The sequence below is a fragment of the Astatotilapia calliptera genome, chromosome 5, assembly GCF_900246225.1.
Source record: "Astatotilapia calliptera chromosome 5, fAstCal1.2, whole genome shotgun sequence".
NCBI lineage: Eukaryota > Metazoa > Chordata > Actinopteri > Cichliformes > Cichlidae > Astatotilapia > Astatotilapia calliptera.
Window position 1 is genome coordinate 13,482,920 of NC_039306.1, and position 19,213 is coordinate 13,502,132.

The window sequence follows — 19,213 nt, forward strand, 5'->3', positions numbered from 1 at the left end:
CAGGAGGAGGAGGAGAAGGAGGCAGATAGACTGAGAGCAGGCAGCGGATGACAAATGAGCTAATTGCTTTAGATTAACCATGGAGTGTCTGCCTGCCTGCCAGGCTTACGGCCTCCTCCTGTCTAGACAACACCACAGAGGGAGGGAAGCGATCAGCAATCTCTCTCATGCAACAATTCTGAGAAGTGAAAATGTTTCTTTAGCATTGCACAAGGAAAATTAAAGGAACTTCAAACGGCTATTTAGAATTGTTCTTCCTTGAAGATAAGGCACTGGGAAGACACAGGTCTGAACCTTGATCTTTCAAAAAGAAAATATGCTGAATTTTAGTGCAACACTGTAAATCCTGCATAATTCAACCTGACACCATTTTTTTTGTTTCAGTCCTGATAAACCAGAAAGCACCACAGACTTTCTGTTTAGTCTCTAAGCTGATGTAAGCTGTGCAATCAGACTCAGGATGAAATGAGAGATGTCAGGCTTTTATTTTGATGATCAGTTTTTACACAAACCATCTTTTTCTGAGATTATCTTTAATATGCTGCAAATTCTTTTTGGCATAATCAAATTCATAAAAACAAAAAATGAAATGTAACTCTCAACTGTTTTAAGTTCAGTCATAAAGTCAAACTTTGACTTCTTCAACTTTTCAGTTTTTTATCACTTTGAAAATATATGCACGTTTTAAAATCGTGCACTAATTTTCAGTGTCTGATCGCTACAATGTTGCAATGAAGCATAGCTAATAGGCCTAGAATAGCAAGACGTGCTGCTGCAGAAGCCTTGAGGCAAATAACAGCAAAACAACTAATGGAGACGAGTTGGAGATGCTTTTATTGCATTAAAATGATTAAAACAATTACACAATACAATTATATATTAGAAGGCATCTGTCATAGATTAAGGAAAGACGGCAGCTATGATAAACTCAAATGGCGTCATTAGAAAAAATATTCCTGCATAAAAGATAAGGGGTCATAAATGAATCCTCTCAGTTATTTTGGTTGCTTGTCTAATCTGGCTGAAGGTTAAGCACCTGCACTGATTCAATTAGTCAGTCAACTGAAGATAATTTGAAACTGGATGAGCCATTTAAGTCATTTTTAATCACCATCACACATGTGACAATTTTTTTAGTAAACTGCAGATTAGAACAAACAGGTGAGCTGAAAATATCGCCTTAACTATTCAAGGATTAAATAAAAATTATTTTGCACAATACAGTTGCACCCCAGATGGCTAATGAATTAGTAAGAGATTTTTTTAGACTCCATTTGTGTGAAATACAATGAAGGTTAGGGGTAGAGAAGTCGTCTTTTGGATCACAGTCCACTGTCCATTATTTAAAGACAAAAAATAAAAGAGTTTGATGAAGTCAACAAGGGTAGCAGTGTCTTTTGAAATTTATCTGGGGCAGAGGGATTTCTTTGACTTATAACCTTAGCAATTGTCAATGCAGCGTGGGCTGAGGCTTAATAAACCCATGAATGCGGTTTTCTGTTTGCATTTGGCACAAATACTCGGCGGTGCACATTTTTGTCTGCCAGGAAGAAATCAAATACACTAAAGCTTGATCATTGTTTGCCTATTTGTTTTATATTTCTTTTCTTGTCTCTTTGAATGCACACATATGAGCATGTAGCTGAGATTTTGGAGCCTCTGCGGTTTGCACAAACCTGCTTTTTGTAGCATACCACAGACACAGTGTTATTATGTATCTTCGCTGGAGCATGTTTTAGCCTCAAGGATGTTTTTCAGTGGTGCATCTGCACAACACATTTGCTTTAAAAATAATTTTGGCATACCAAAAAGGCTTCTGCGATTGAAAGAGAAGAGAAATAAGGATGAAGAATAAGATGACAGAGAGAAAAGAGAAGAAGAGGGAATGGGGAAAATGAGGTGGAATGGCTGCGCATTTTAAATCTCCACAGGGTGGGGGAAAAACATGCCCTAAATTCTGCAAAAAATAAAATAAAATCTCTCTGCAAAATTGTGCACCTTAAAATGAGCGGCATAAGTGGATTAAAACACAGTTAGCATGCAGAATGGAAGGAGTGAGCTAAACGCAGCATTATTGACACTGGAGAGAAAAGAGAGAATCAAAATAAGAGCAGAAAAGAAAGGGAAGGGAGGAGAGCTGCTGGCCGACCTGCTGGCCTCGCAGTTTTGGGAGCTCTGTGTTCAGGGGAACTGACAGAGTATGTGTTTATAGCAATAGTAGGAATTTTTTATTGAATGATGACGCATCAATTTGCAAAAGCCGAAAGGAAACAGGATAACAAACATTAAAACGTCAGCGAAAGGCACTCCAGAGTGGCTCAAACTTGTGCCTGTAAATGCAGCTTTCAAACATTCGGTCCACGGGCCAGAACCCCTGGTGTGTCGATGCCAAAATATTACAAGGATGTGGAAATATCTGGAAGCTTAAAAGTATTTTTTTTTTTATCTCTACAAGTTGTCTAAACTGTAAAAAAGTAAAAAAAAACAAAAAAACAAATCTGTAGTTCCAAAATACTTGTAGATCTACTTTAATCTATCACTTATAGTCTGCTCTTCATGTGTTTTGTAAAGAATGGTTTAATAAATGTGGTTTTACTTATTTAGACTAAAAGCAACGGAGAAGGTGGACATGTTTACTTCTTATTATTAATATTGTTAATTTAATATGCGTGGGTTTTGCTGTTGGGGCCCACTTTACATCAGATTTGGCTATATATGTACTTTTACCAAAATGAGTCAAACAAGCCTAGTGTCACTACAAAGCTATAAATATGTCAATAGAAGTGCTATAAATATAATATTAAGATGACCAGTTTTGAGATATCCAGTAGGAAGCAAACAACTAAATTAGCACATAAAAAAAGGTGTGTAAGTGCCAGAATGCAACAGTATGGCTTTATGTGCTAAATCCACTTTTAATTTTTGAACAATGTTGCCATGAAATGTTCAAACCTCGGACAGAAAGGAGAAAAAAAAGGACTGAAAGGAAGGACGGAAAGATATCAAAGGGAGAAATTAAGGGACGTACTGTAGCAGACATGGGAGGAAAGGAACACAGACACCCACATGAGCAAACATAAACAGACTAAAATTATTATCTGTAAACAGTCACATTGCCTGTTAAAGCGAACTGTTGTTATTGTCAAAGGCAAAAAAGGAACAGAGAGGCACTTAAACATACAGCGATGCCAGTCTCGCCATCTGTGTGAAGCCACCCAGACTGTGTGTGTGTGTGTGTGTGCGCGTGTCTGTGGGCTCACTGCCTGCTGACAGCTTGTTCTTTCAGCTGGTGCTAAACTCCCACAACTTTTCTTTCCCTCCCTTTCCTTTCCCTTCGCAACATACCGTACACAGCACAGTGGCCTCTTTGGTAACTATAAACCTTCCAAGCCGTCTTTTCTGCATTCACAACGTCAACAGGAACTCTGACGTTATGTAACAGGGCTGCATGGTAGTGCAGTGGTTAGCAATGTCACCTCATACCAAGAACGATCCTGGGTTCGGACCAACCTGGCTTTCCGAGTTCACCCTGTGGATGTGTGGGTTACATCCAGGTGCTCTGGTTTCTGCCCAAAGAACTTAGAGACAGAGAGAAGATGCAGACGTGACAGTAGCTGATCTTCTGTGATGGACCGAAAAACCACGACTGTACATGTGGGTCCAATCCACTTGAATCCACTTATGTAATTAGGCCCCACAACCCCTGACATTGGCTGGTAATTTAAAAAAAAAAAATTATTATAACATTTTCCAAGTAATATGAGGGAAAAGGGGCTTCATTAGTGTGAGGTTAAATATTCTCATGGTTTGCCTTTTGCTTAGTTTTCTTAGCATTTTGGATAAAAGTGTTATTTTGTGGGAGACAACATATTGGGCTTTGTCCTGGAGGGATGGTGTTGCCTTACAGCTAAATTTAGGTCTGGATATTTATGGACGGTGACACAATTTTCCATATTTTGCATCTGTACACCAGCAAAAATAGATTTGAGAGTCAAAGAGGGATGAATTACAACATTTGCAGGGAATCATTTCATACACGATCTCTTCATATAATATTTAAAAAGCTGCGCTCTTGTTCTTGACCCCTGCCGCACCATACCGTGCCATGACAGACCATACCAGACCACAACGATCCTTTCAATGATGAAGCAGTCAGTACTAACTATTGTATTCTGCTTGTAAGAGTTTAATTGCCTCAGTGTTTGAATGTCCTAATGAGCAGAGAAGTTCAAACTTCAAACTCAGCTCCCCCTCCCTTCTCCATGTCTCTCTCTCTATCTCATCATTATTCTCTCCATCCCACTGACCCATCTGTCTCCTCTCCCAGACGCTCCCACCACTCCCCCTCTTTTTCTCTCCCCTCTCCCTCTGTCTCTTTCTCTGCCTCCCCTCCTCCCTCACACTGACCCCTTTTGTTCACAGCTATTGGGTTTTGGTGGCGAGGGAGGGCAGAAGAAAGGGTCTGGTCAGCTGTTTCCTCGATATGTGCGCCTGTGTGTGTCTGGACAGTGTGGGAATGTGTGTGAGAAAAAGTTGCAGACAAAGCTTACTCCAGGCTCAGAGTGTGTGTGACGGCCGGTGAGGACACACATGGTGTTGGAGCATCCACGGGATATGAAGCTTGGAAAGTTTTGTTTTACTTTCTTTTATTTTTGTTGTTTTGGTTTAGCGTTGGTTTCTTCCTTTTCCCTCAGTAGCAGATCTTCGGGATCTGTCCTCTGGAAATCAACCTTTTTTTTTGTGAGGCTTGTTGAGTGACGAGACTATGCAACCTTCATCACAGAGTCACAACCATGACAACTGTGTTCAGACACAGTTGTGCGGTGAGTTTCTTATCTGAGATGAAAAGATGGATGTTATCAGATTCCTTTGTATGCACTAGAGTCTGATTTATTTTTAAGCAAGCACGCTTTAGTCTTTAAGTTCATTTTTCCTTTTAAATGCATGCGAATCAGCATATTTTCAGATAGTTGTAGATAGTTACATATGTATATATCTAAATTGTCAATTAAAGTTTTTCTTACATGTGGGAGTTTGCAGGTTTACTATGTGCGTCACTGCATATTAAAAATCTTGGAAATTTGGACAGTTGGTCAAGTGAAATGGCATTTAAATGCATCATCTCAGCCAACTTTGGGTTATCTTGTTGTGGAAATCCTTTTAATCCCAGGAAGTCTGCAGCTGCAAGTCTTACAGAAGTTTGTCCTAAGTGGTCTTCTGACCACGTTCCCTGAAGTTCTTTGGGGTCCTCTTGTGTATATAGACCAGCGGTCCCCAACCCATGGGCCTCGGACCAGTACCGGTCCGTGAGTCGTTTGGTGCCGGGCCGCGATAGTTGAGGCTCAGGTGTGAAATGTATGGTTTTCAGGGTTTTTTATTGGTTTTCAGCGTTATTTTGTTATCGTTTTTATCGTTAACTCGGTTTTCCTGGGTCTTTTCAGGTGTGTTATGAATAAATCTTCTTTTTTTTCGGTACCGGTACTAGTTTCATTTTGTTGTATTTATCCGCCACACCTTAAGCCCGGTCCGTGAAAATAATGTCGGGCATAAACCGGTCCGTGGCGCAAAAAAGGTTGGGGACCGCTGATATAGACCATACGTGCTAAGCATAAGTGCCTAACAGAAGGGGAAGAATGATGCTTTTAATCATGGTTAAAATAAAATGTTCGATTTGTTTTGTTAAAAAACTGGTGCTTAGTTCCCAGAAACTAGTATATGTTTTAACTTTGGCTGTTCACTTCTATTGATTCTTTAAAACTCTGCTTCTCTATCAAACAGTTCTGCGCATCTCTGAAACTTTCTTTGTTTGCTTTAATATGTCAGTGTAGCCTGTGAGCTAATATAAATAAATGTGATAAAAAGTAATACGTGAATGAATCCAGCGATACAGGAGTCATCTGACTCTATACTTCTTCATCTTCTGTGATGGTTTACTGGTAAGAGGAACTCAAGACTGTGAGAACCGGTGTGGACTGTGAGAAAAACAGAATGCAGTGTGTGTGGGCAGGGGGTGTGCGGGGGAGGGTTGGTTTGTTGTCTGCTAGTTACTTTATGCTCTTGTGTCTGACTTGGCCCTGACCTCTGCCTGCTCCCTGTGAAAAAAACAAAACAAAAACAAAGTGTGAGAAAAAAGCCTCCGTTTCTGTGTGTGTGGATAATGGCAGTGCTGATGATGGGGGAGGTGGAGCAGGGTTAAGGGGTATTTAAAGCAGGCTGTCTCTCAACAAAGGTGGCCCTGTCTGTCAGCCTGGCCTCGGCTGGCTGTGTGTGTGTGTGTGTGTGTGTGTGTGTGTGTGTGTGTGTGTGTGTGTGTGTGTGTGTGTGTGTGTGTGTGTGTGTGAAACACCCTGACCTGACATGAAGACTATATCTTTCTCTGTTTTTTCTTCTAATAACATCAATTATACCAGCCTGCTTTAAATGTGTGTTTTTGTATTTGTTGAAGTCATTTTTAACCACGAATTTGATGAAGCACTCCAAGTAGTACTAAAAAAGATGATGAACTCATATATTTTACACAGTAATTATTGGGTATATGTTGCAATACTGTTTTATGTACTTTAGCTCTCTCCATGTTGTTTGACCTCAACTACCAACATCCCCAATGATTAAATGGACAATACTATTTTTCAAATCCAGCCATGAGTTATTTTGTTATTATTATCATTAGTATTTCAGTTGAATAACTAAATCAGGATGTACAACAGTGTTTTGTTTCTGTGAAAGCCCTGAACTTTTGAAATGTGTATTTTTTGTTGCTTGGAATGAAACTAGAGAGCCGTGATCTGTTATTGCCCTAAAACGTAATAAGAGGATGGTGATTATGTTATCTGAGGCAACTATACAGGGGATGAGGCCTTTGGCCATCTAAAAAGTCTCTGACAATGATTGAATTTTCCAATAAATAAATAAATAGAAATATTAGATCTTCAAATATAATGCAAAATAGGCAGATGTCATCATACACTTTTCATGTCCTTGCAAGGCCTGACCTAACGGTGTTAATGTGACTGTACCATCATCAGGGTTATTGTACAAAGAGCCACAGAGGACTGTTTTCTGCTTTCTTGAGACTCGTACTTATGTCAGTCTTTGTTTCTCTGTCACTGCAGCCCAGCTGGAGTTCGTCCAGATTCTGGTGATCGTAATAGTCATGATGGTGATGGTGGTGGTCATCACCTGTCTTCTCAACCACTACCGCCTATCAGCACGCTCCCTTCTCTCCAGGCACACCCCTACACGCAGGAGACACCTGCCACTGGCCAACGTAAGTCAGACTTATGCCAGGACTGCATGATGATGTGTTGCCCAAGCTATGCACTTACAGTAGCTCATTCATTATGTGTGCAAGACTTTTTATTCAGTTGGGTTTACATACATGTTGCTGCTAAAAAGGTAACACAGTTCTGACACACCGAGCAAAGAAGAGAAAATGTATTTTAACGCCTGTAGTTCACTGTTTTCTTTCATTTCAAAGAAATTCATTTTATTCAACCTCAATACACCAAAATGTGCACTTGTATCCAGACTATAGAATAGAATAGAATAGAATAGAATAGAATAGAATAGAATAGAATAGCCCTTTATTGTCATTGTACATGTACAATGAAATTATGGGTGCTTTGTGCAGGAATTAAATATAAATGATAAGACAGGAGGAATAAATAACAAGCAGGAGAAACATTTACAAAACAGTAGAAAGGCAGACATTGGAGAACAAAGTGCTTGAAAGTAGTGCAAAGGGCTCGGTCAGAGTATAGAGTCCATGTGTGAGTCGCCTGAGTGATGAGAGTTACTCAGACCATGGCTCAGATTGGTGAGATGAGTGACAACTTTGCTTACCTACTGCATCACTACACCGCTCATTTTTCCATAGTGCCTTTACATAGCTTAAACATACACGTGTTTCTGTGTCAGAGACAGATAAAGTCGGTTTGAATATGTGCAGCAAACAGAAAATGAAAAGTTGTAAATGGTGGCAGATATTATGTAAGATGCATGAATTCATTAATTGAAGAAATAAAATAGCACAGTCTGTTTAAGACATGGAATAAAGTTAGTGTCTCGACAGGTGAAATTTTATTTTCCAGTAAAGCTATCCAACTTTGCAAGGTTATGAACAAGATATATGTAGGAAGAAAGAGAGAGAGAGAGAGTTAAAGAAATATATGAAAAATGAACGAAATGATTTATAAAGACAAATAGATAAAACATATAACAAACCCCTCAACCACACTGACCTTTTATAGTTACAGTCATTCATCTTTATAAACAGACTTCCTGGAGGAAGTTAGCATCTGTTTCAGACAGTTTCACAATAAAAGCAGTTTCAGAGGCGTGCCAACTGGCCGCATGTGATCACAGTGATTAAACTGTGCTGCAGGCTAACGCTAACGCACTGACTCATTTCTTCATTAAGGGCCATGGCGACTTGCCGATGTCTATTTGAAGAACACGCACCGACTTACACCTGAGGCTTCCTCAAACATATGACTTCACTAGTGCTGCCTGAATCACCTTCCACTGAATCACTGTCTGTGTGTGTATCTGTGTGGCTTCAGTTTCAGTTTAAAATATGAGTAAAGAATGAAGCACAAACATGCACATACACACACATAGAGCTCCTTATAAGCTCAGGGGAGTCATAGTGTCCTAGTTAATTTGGATTAGCAAACAGACATGGTGACACACATGCAGCCAGACAAGCAGGCAAGAAAACTGTCACCAGAGAGAGTATATTTTTTTTTTTTACAAAAGTTGGAAAAGTTCCTCTTAGACTTTTTTTTAAAGAAGCAAAGAACTACTTTTGTCTTCTCCTCACTACAAGCGGTGACACCGAAGGCATCGAGACACCCTCTAAAAATCAGCTTGAGCTCAGAGTATTGTTCAATCCATTATAGATTCATGTACACTCTTAATTTCAACGTTTTAAGTCATACTTGTGTTGGGCAATGTTGTACCAAACTATATGTGCTGCTGATTTTAAATGAGCACAGAAATTTTTTTTACTTTGTTAACTGAATGTGAAGCTTACAGTGTCAAATTATGCACATACATTACACAATACAGCTCATATATTAACTGTAGGAAAAGGTCAAACACAGGTAAAAGGTACAACGTTTTACTGGAGAAGACAGTATTAGGCAGTATAACCTAGATTTAAAAATACTTTAATAGCAGGAATCATAGTTAGCTTCACACTTTTGCACAGACAGGTTTATATAAACAGAGTCCTCTAATAAATAACACGCTCTCATCCATCCGTCCATCCAGTAAAGTTTGAGCAAACAATAAGAAGTGTATCAGTACCAAGTCTCATGTTCTATGTTTGGGGAAAGGCGATCGCAGTGGAAAGTCTTTGTGACAGTGTTTAAAACAAGAACTAATATATGACAGGAAGTTACAACCACTCATTTCTAAAAATTACACAGCGGTGTTGAAATCATTATTAGCAGCAGTGTATATTCCCGTTCTAGTATCTATGTCTTAACCAGCTCAATTTTATTGAAATTTGAACTATTACAAATCAGAGGAATAAATTATACTTTTAAATAGTGCTAAATGTGGTTTGAGGTCAGCCAGCAGATTAGTGGCTAATGCGCCAACCACAAGACCTGCTTCCCTGCCTACTGAGTGTTTACACCATGCAGACATTCTCATGCTCTTCTTCTCCACATTTTCTTTTGCTTACTGCTGTTCTTTGCTAATAGAGATGCAAACTGCGAAAAAATTAAAGAATTATTTTTATTATTTAATTACATAAATTGACTTTTTTGCACACAGGAGGGAAGTCTGTGGTCCTCTGAGGGAACAGGCACAAACAGTGGTCTAAATGAGGTGAGTGCTGCTTCAACCAGTGGTGGTCTTCGAGTTTGATTTAGTACAAAATTCATTTAAACCAACATTAGTTAGAGGCACAGCAGTAATTAAATATCTCTCCTCACACAGCACCAGGTGTATAACACCCACCCCCCGGAGAGAGGGGGCTCTTCCTATATACAGCGGGAAGTACAGCACAGCCACTCCCAGCCTCCGCTGCAGCCCCAGCGCTTCCAGCACACATACGCCCCGAGTCGCTTTCAGCCAACTTATCCCTACCTGCCTCAGAGCCTCATCGATCTTCCCCCCACCATCTCCCTCTCAGATGGAGAGGAGCCCCCGCCGTACCAGGGGCCCTGCACCCTGCAGCTCAGAGACCCCGAGCAGCAGATGGAGCTGAACCGCGAGTCGGTCAGAGCGCCACCCAACCGAACAGTATTCGACTCCCACCCTCTCGATCCATCCAACTCCTGTCTGCAGGCCAGGTAACAATGAGCAAGTCTGTGGTCCGTTATTGTGTTTTGGATCACTCACTTGTCGTTGTGTTGACTAATTCCTGTGTTAAGGATTTTTATCAGAGACTTATCCAGCTTATAAAAGGCGTCATAGAAATGTTTATGTTCTTTGTACCGACTTTGTACTAACTGTGACTAGATGTACTGCACAGTAAAGGAGAAAGAGACTAAGAGCTTTAGACATCCTCTCTTCACAGCCTAATGTTTAATTATGTTTCATTTTCTGTAATTATGATGCATTATAAGGTTTTAAATGCAGAAATTTGATTAGCTGAAAACCTACAACAAATCATTTTTTATCTGCCATCATCTTGTCTTCATCAGTGTTATTTATTCATTCATTTATTTTGCTCTCAGACTGCAGGCCCCCCCTCCAAGTGTCCATTCAGGCATCAGTGTGTTGGAAGCCCAGGAGGCTTTGTCCAGGCATCAGAAGCAGGGCTCTCGAGTGGAAGGAGCTCCTCCAGCCTACAGCGAGGTGATTGGGCACTACTACCACCCAACATCTGTAACCTCCAGCCATAACAATCGGACTGTGATATCCTCACAAGCACCACCTGCCTCGCTCATACAAGGCCTGCTCCGACCTCCGCATCAACAGCAAGGAAGTGTGGACAACAGGAACACAAGGAATACAAAGGAGAAATCCCAGAAACCCCAGCAGGTGTGACAGTGCTGCTCTCTGCTTCCAGTGAGAAAACCGGGATTACATCTGCTCACCACTGGAGTAATGACCAGTGGAGAATGATGAAAAGTCACGAAGTTGTTAAAATCCACTCTGAAGGGTTTAAGAGCTGGTTAGTTTTAGTTGTTGCAGGTCAGTTTTGCAGTTTCCCCACTGGCTTCTCTGGGTAAGATAACCCAGAACCACATTGCTCCTGCAGAGCACAGTCGCATGAACATCTGGCACATCCTGTTCTGCAGCTTCCTACTTCATGTCTTCTGATGAACCATTGATGTCAGAAAAGAGAGGAAGATTTAGAAGGGAATGAGATGGAAGCAGATGATTCTTTCCCTTAACAAGTCCTCCTCATCTCTCTTCTGTCAGACTGATGTGCGTAATCACCTTTCACAATGAATATTTACTTGGTCTGTTTTTTCCGTTGAACTTTTTCTTTATCTTATTCACACATCCATGAAAATTCCTATCCAAGCAAATGGCGAAATGTTACAATCTTTTTGGTTCTTCCATTTGTAGGATTTCTTTTTTTTAAATGTGATAATCCCCCACCACCACGCTGCTTCTGTCCATTTAGTCCATATTCAAAACTCCACTTCTGCACCAGGCTTTAGCCACATCGCTGGGACATTTTAGCACACTCGCTTATTCCGCGAGTTGTAGCACAAGGCTAAAAGTTCTGCCTTACATTTCCTAAGCGATGCAGGAGTTGCCACTGAAATGGTTGTTTCTTTTTTTTCCTTTTTAAAAAAAATGTATGTTCTTTTTTTTAAAGAACGCTTGCACAAAGTTCAAGACTGTTCACCGGAAAAAAGAATAATCCGCAATATGATCGAAAAGAGACAGAAAGTAGGGAAAGTTTGGGTATTTTTCTATACTTGATGGATTCCTATGAGTACATTTTTTGTGTTGCTTTTGTTTAATGTTTTTTTTTTTTTATTTGTTGTCTAGTTTTAGAAAAAAAAGATACAAACATCAGTAATCGGTTGGGGTGCCAACTTTTCACCTTTTGCAACGTACATGTTGACGTGTATATACGTCACACATGGAGCATATATACAGACACATGTATGCAAACCTAGAGTGAAAAGCACGAATTTAAAGTTATTTATATAATTGCTGAAAAGAATTGCACTATTTTTTAGTATGCGCCAATGGAACGTTTTTGGGACTTTTATTTTGAAGGAGCTCTGTCTATTGCGGCATAAAAACAAGAGAGAAGCAAGAACATGGTGAGTGAGGCTCAGACCGAGCGGTGCACAGCAGCTGCTATCATGATAAATGTAAGGGGAGGTTCTGACTTTGGCCCAACGGACTCGGATTAACCGTTACTGTACCATTGATAAAAATGAATAAATAATCGTTGGTTTATGCAAATGTCTGAGTCCCACGAGCCAGCCACAAGTCAGCATCCAACCTGTGGGTCCAATCAGAAAGTCTTAACTCTCTCTCATCCTATTGGCCGAATCATTAGCCAATCCCAAAGCTGGCTATTACTACCTCGACTAAACAAGCGAAGCACATTAGAGTTTATTCATGTTAACCAGACACAACAAATGTCTGGACTAATCGAGACAGTCTAATGTAACAATAGATGTTAACTAGAGTAGGATGTCGTAGACTTAGTTTTTAATCCTGTTATTTTATTTGAATGTCAGATATTTTTATTCATTGGATGAGAAGAGAGAAAACAAACCAATGACACCCCCCTTGTAGTGTATTACTCAGGAAGGAAGCCAGTCGCCCAGCAGGTCCTGAATATCTGATGCACTGACTGTGCACCACTTTGGTCACCCATACACCCAAAAGACCAAATTTTCTGGTCACGTACCTCTGGTTCCTTTGAATTATAGATTCTCTCCCACGTTTTCAACCCATGTATACACTCTGCTCTCTAAGTTTTTCTCTCTTGCAGGCCACTCTGAGCACTTTATTGCACCAGGAAAGAGACAACAATCTTCTGTCAGCCAGCGCCGACCAACCAACCAATAAAGCTTAAACACAACGGTAGAACCTTTTAGGTTTTTAGATTCAGATTTAGATTCTCCAACTACTAGTGATGCGCTTTTAAAGAGATGCAAAGAGTTGTGGACCAAAGCTTTTAACATTTACTGGAATAAAAAACAACTTTATTTATCATTTTGAGATTGAAGAACTTTAAGACATACAGACTTTAAATCCTCAACTATCCTTCCACAGGTCTCCATAAAACCAGCTGAACATGTGCTTTAACAAATATATTCTATAATTAGGAGAAATTTTTTAATTTTCTTGTTTATAAACTCATTCTTTTAAGCTTTGGACTCAAACTCTTTGAGTGTTGAATGCAGCACAAGGCTGGTTGTTGAAACTAGACACACTGAAGTGTTGAAAAGTGGCACGAGTGTTAATAGCAGCCCGTCTTGTGTCATCTCATTAAGAGTGCAGAATTAATAGAGTTGCATTAGGTAGCTGATTGAGCTACTTGATCACTATTTGTAGTTTTTGTATTTAAAGCTGCTGCTTGATCCAGACAAAATCAGCGCCCTCTAGTGTCCAGCCTTTATACAACAGCGCCCTCTTCAGGGACTGAACCAAACTGTAGCCAAATCTCCTGAGAGACAGTCTGAAGGCTAAAACAATACATTTTATAATCTCATATGGTGAATCTTTCATTTTTTGTCTGTACTTTCCTTCCATGGTGAGTCACAGCAGCATCTATCAACTATCGTGATAAAAAGAATTCAATCTGCTGAACTTGTTCCCCAGTATAAACCTTGTTTACAGGGACAGTTTGGCCCAAAGGTAAATTTATGTATTTTCCCAATTTTTTTGTATTCATTCCTATCCAACTGGATTGTGTTGAACTGGTGTGTGAATTGCCCAGTTCTGGAGAAATCAGCTACAGCGATGCCTGTGTTCTCTTTAATATAATGTAAGTAAATGGCAATTTCTGCTTGGGGTGTTTAAAGTGCCAAAATGTGAAAAAGACGGCAGCAGTTTCTCTTTCCAGAAATTGTGACCTGTTTATTCAAAAAATAAAAAATTTAAAAATCCACAAACCTTACAGTGAGCCATTTCATGCAGGAACTCTTTAGTTCGTACCGATCCGCAATTTTGAAAAATGTCCATGTGCAGAAGAAAGCAACCATGTGCGTGTGATGAAAGGCTCTTGCTGGTGGGAGATTGAATGGATGTCCCTCATTTGACCTGTAACATCAGGTAGCTGCACAGGTGCGAGGGTGTCTTTTGGTTTGAAGAAGATATTTCCTGCATGAAACTGCTCACAAAAATGTTGGTGGATGTTTTTTGATTAACAGCTTCACAATTTTTGAAAGAGGCATTGCTGCAGAATATTTCAGATGTAATTTTTGCTGCTTTGAGCTCTTCATAGTAAATGCCATTCAGTTCTATTCCATTAAATAGAACGGTGACATTTCCACATCCAAAAACTTCAAAAATGAGTGTCTCACAAAAAAAACCCCATAGAAAACTGTGTAAATTTGATATTAATGTAAATTCTTATTTAAGTTGCTGGATACAAACTAAACATTTACAGCTTGATAGATGGATTGGATGTGTTTATGCTAGTCTTGTTTCTTGTCATTTTATCATCGCAATGATGCAGTCTTGTGTTCTATAGCAAACTATAACATTTCAAATCATAAAACAGATTGAAAAGACTCTTCTAACTGATTAGAAAAGTCTTTGATGATGTTAGAAAGATCTTCAAAATATCTTGTAGCATTACTCGGCAAACTACTAAATCTGAAAACACTGAATTCCTCTCAAAAAGTAAAGACAAAAAGTGAGAAAAAAGATTCGCCCTCCCATCATCTTTTAAGTCTGTAGCTCTCTGTAGCCCCAAAAGAAAGATGATTGGCTCATTTAAAAAAAAATTATTGTAATAATAATAATAATAATCTTTGATCTTGTAATGAGGTTAGCAGCCTGGTTCTCAGTCCTAAGGTACTTTGAACTATTTTTCTGTTTCATACTTGTTTTTGAACAGAGTTGTTTCCTTAAATGGTTTCCTTTCCTGCACCAGAGGGCCTGCAGCGGGTATGAGAAGGCTGGCCAGGCTCTGACCACAAATATTAGTGATAGGAACTTAAAAAATGTATAAGGAAGTTGGAAAAATGTGTAGAATCAATCTCTTATTTCAGGGGAAAACCCGGGCTGGCTGACAATACAAAATAAGACAGGAGGAGAAAGAGGGAAAAGTCATTTGGAGGCTGACAGGAAGAACAGATCACACATTTCTACACAGCTGCTAATACCCTAGCGCTGCCTACATCTAAAGACTGGTGTGTTTACATGCAGTTGTACTTGTTCACCAGTGTTTGTGAGCTTTTCTTTAACTCTCAATTCTATTTATTTATGTTTCTTTTTAAAATTCAGTTCGATTTGAGTCACATAAAAGAGAGATATTAAACCAATCAATGCTCAGATCACATAGTTTTTGTTGCTTTAATCCATCGTGGAGATACTGAAAGTGTTAGGAGATCACTGTATGTGTGTGCGTGCGTGTGTGCAATTAATGTACACCCACCTGCCCTGGGAAAGACCTCCAGCTGTCTAGACAAAAACTAAACACATAAAGGCACACACAGAGCAGACTAAACAAACTCACCGAAGAACCAAACGCCTCACACACACACAGACACACACACACACACAATAAACACACACGCACACACACTGAGGTTTTTGTTATTGCGGACCACACAAGGTAGCAAAAACATTTATTTCACACACCTTGATTGCCTCTCCCCTCCCTCTCCCTCTTCCTGTCTGAACGAGCTCTTCCTGTTCCCTAGAGATGGCCGCTGTCCAATGACAGAGCTCCTTTCAGAACCGGCCCTCGCTGCCGCTGGGTCAGCGGTCTTTGAGTCTCCTTGGAAACGTTCGTTGTTTGTTATTGTTGCTATGTCGTACAAGTGTGCCTGCCTGCGCTGAGACGGGCAAAATGTGAGTGGCTAGTTTGGGCTGTCAATCATCCCAGGCCACACTGTCTCAGATGATGACGATGAATAGATGATGGTGATGAGATTGTTGCTGTTGGTGATGATGATGATGGTGATGAAGATAGATGTTTTTGGTAGTGACACCGCAAAGATCGTTGCAATACACCTACTATTTGCCTTTTTGATTATATTAGTCATATTTTAACGTAGTGTGCTAAATGTCAGTTTTTTTTTTATTGTTGTTGTTGTTGTTGTTGTTGTTGTTGTTGTTGCTGATGATGTTTATTCACTTGAGAACAAAAAGATTTAACTTCAATTCAAAAGTTCATATCATTAAAAAATGTGTTTGTTTGTTTTTTTCATTTGTAAACATCGAGAGTGTAAAACTACCTAACACACAAAAACTGCAGATTTCTGGGGAGGATGTGTAAATACAAGAAAATGTACTTCTGCTTTTAAGTGCCCTTTTTTAAAGTTTAAAGTTGTCAGTGTGCAGCTGTCTGAAGAGCAAATCGGTGCGATTGGTGCGGGGATCGACGCCACAGATCCCCATCAACATCCCTTGAGATGAGCTTATGTTAAAGCTAGCTAAAGTTCCCTTTTATTGGAACCTTTTTGAGCACATTTGTATCACGCACTTATAAGTTCCAAGTATAAATCTTCATGTAAGCACCTAGTCCTCGTAACCCACTAATCATTGCGTCTCCTTACTCGACCCAGTGTCTAGATGTGTGCCTTCTGGTGTCCAGCATGATCGGAGACTTACACTTAAAAAAATCCTTTACTGTTGCCTTTCAACGTAAAACCTCGGACAGCACAAAATCTTAACACGTTACAGCCGTGACGTATGGAAGCCCAGTCAGGCCAAGAAAAAAAAATGGAGGGGAAAAAAAACAGTCAGTGTTTCTAAGCTAAAATGGACCAAAAGTCCTTAAAATACTACAAACAAATAACATGTGGAAAAGCAGATATCTGCAAATCCTGTGTGGTTGCTTCTATTGTTTTTATGTTATCATTCCAACTTCTCTTCCCTTTTCTTTTTCCTGGTAAAGCTGGACTTCTATAATCACGACATTAGAAGCTAAATTTGTGAAAACAAATTACTGTTGCTATTGCTGCTCTATATGTTTGGAACTATAACTAAAAACAGCTGAAATTAATGCTTTTCTTCAGAAATTTAATGAGACGCAGTATTTGCTTTTAACATTTCTGACTGCTTGCAAAGAATCACATACCACACAGTCCAGATTCATATGTGACATTATTTAAGACATCTCCAAAGACGAAACCACTGTAAAGAAAAAAACGTTCAGTCAAGCTTGAACTTTTTGTTTTCGATTTTGGGGAAAAATCTTTTTTTTTCCTCCAGTTTTTGCTACATGTTTGATCAGTTTTAAAAGAAAGGATGATTTAAGTAACACAAGTAGACTGGCGGACGGCATACAAGCAAACCATTTTCTCCCTTCATATTTCTGTATCATCGCATTTTTCTCTGCTTGCTCTGCTCTTTTAATCAGCGCTGTGTGGCGCCTTTCCTCTGACAATGTCGAAGAAAAAGTATACAAAAGCACTCTTGTTCGCAGTTATGTTATGTGTTCATATTTAAATAAGCCTCTGTATCTTACACCGCAGTGACTATTGTAGAAGTCTTCCACCTGTCCTTGAGTTTTATCCTGCAAGCATGTAAACTGTGGGGCTTGTACAATAGACCAGTTTGTTCTGGTAAGGATTCCTACGTGCAGCTGGTGCAGATGTTTTAGAAAAGCATGATAAAATGCTGCGATTGTGTCCAGGGAAGTAAAACTGCACACAAGTAATCAGCAGCTTTGGAGTGAAATCTTCACTCAGGACCAGATGTCAGATAAAAATGTGGGAACTCCGATCTGTTCTCTGCAATGCTGGGTTTCCCATCACTCAAACGTAGCACCGGGTTCATAAAAAGAATGAACATGGAGCTGAGGGTTTAACTTCAATCTGTTATCTGTCACAGCATGGCTCATGCACTTATATAGAGGCCTGCTTATTCTCAGTGATAATAACTGCTTATTTGTGTATTAAGACAGTTTATTTTAATTTATATTGGATGGTCTATGTGTTGCTGGGTTTGCTATGTTGTTATTTTCTTTTCTGTTACAAACACAAGACAATGGTTTATTGTTGTTGTCACAGAACATGAATCAGACACATTTCAGTTAGCCTTCGATTTAAAAAAACAAATAAAAAGTTTTATAAATTCACCCGAGTCTCGTCTGCTTATTTATTTTGTATTTAGTAATTGTTGGAGGCTTTCCTTTTTTTGTTTTTGCAAGAAAGGAGCCTTTGACACACATTCATTCATCCACCACACAGACACACACACACATGCGCAGACACTTTGTACACATACAAGATTTGGTTTGTATGCACATTTCAAAAAGCTGCTGGTACATCCCTTAGATTAGCTCCTGTTCCATGCTGATGTGATAGCATCATGCAGCAGATCTGTTGACTGTACTTTGATTCAGGCTGAAGCATTGATCTGACAGAAGGTACTCTGCAACATGGATGATTGGTTTTGTGATATTTAAACTCAAATATGACCCTACTGTCATCATGTGGCATCCAAATTATCATAACTTTTAAATGTTGTGTGACTCTTGAAACACATTTTATTTTCATCTGCAGAGTTAAGTTGCTGTAAATATTTATCCAGCAGATGGCGCACTTGAATTAGAGTTCAAGGCTCAATGGCCACATCATGGTTATGATTGTTAGATTTACTTCATTTCTAGTTATTAGTGTTTAACGGGTCAGTGTTCACTGATCTGGTCCACCAGGGAGACTCAGGCCTTTTGATTGTGTTGTTTGTATTTGTTGAAAATACATGAAAGCACAGAAAGGAGGAAGTGTGTCAGACTTTTTGTAAAAATGTTATTTTTTGGACTTTGCATATTAGTAAAAACGTGAGATACTCTGAACATGCTGTGTCTGCTGCATGATGGCACTGTGAAAATATGTTGTAAATAAAATGCCTGTGCAGGTTTTAAGACAGTTTAACGGTTGGGTTTCCTCACTTTGGTGCTCTGCTGTTTTACATTCACTATCCTTGCTATTAAGGTTTTCATTTGGGTCTTTTAAATTAAGCTGCAGAAAGCGCCCTGAGTGTTTTGGCTGGAAATGTGTTTGTCTGTTTTCAGTTTTTAAAAAGTACCAGTGTCAGGATCACCAAAGCCAGGAAGGCCTGATGGCGGATGAGAATTTCCTGCGGAAGACCA

General features: G+C 39.5%; 1 protein-coding gene across 2 annotated transcripts in view; it reads left to right on the top strand.

The window, feature by feature from the left end:
• Positions 1-18,196, top strand: part of pmepa1 (prostate transmembrane protein, androgen induced 1) — a 40,322-nt gene extending 22,126 nt beyond the window's left edge. Inside the window, exons 1-5 of one of the 2 annotated variants that reach the window (XM_026167317.1) lie at positions 4,471-4,823; positions 7,113-7,267; positions 9,784-9,837; positions 9,949-10,304; positions 10,692-18,196. In XM_026167317.1, the coding sequence (XP_026023102.1) occupies positions 4,766-4,823; positions 7,113-7,267; positions 9,784-9,837; positions 9,949-10,304; positions 10,692-11,004 (936 nt within the window). In that variant the 5' untranslated portion in view covers positions 4,471-4,765 and the 3' untranslated portion in view covers positions 11,005-18,196. Of the gene's footprint in view, positions 1-4,470; positions 4,824-7,112; positions 7,268-9,783; positions 9,838-9,948; positions 10,305-10,691 lie in introns of those variants that run through there. The other variant, XM_026167316.1, reaches the window with a different exon arrangement.
• The last annotated feature ends 1,017 nt before the right edge of the window (positions 18,197-19,213 follow it).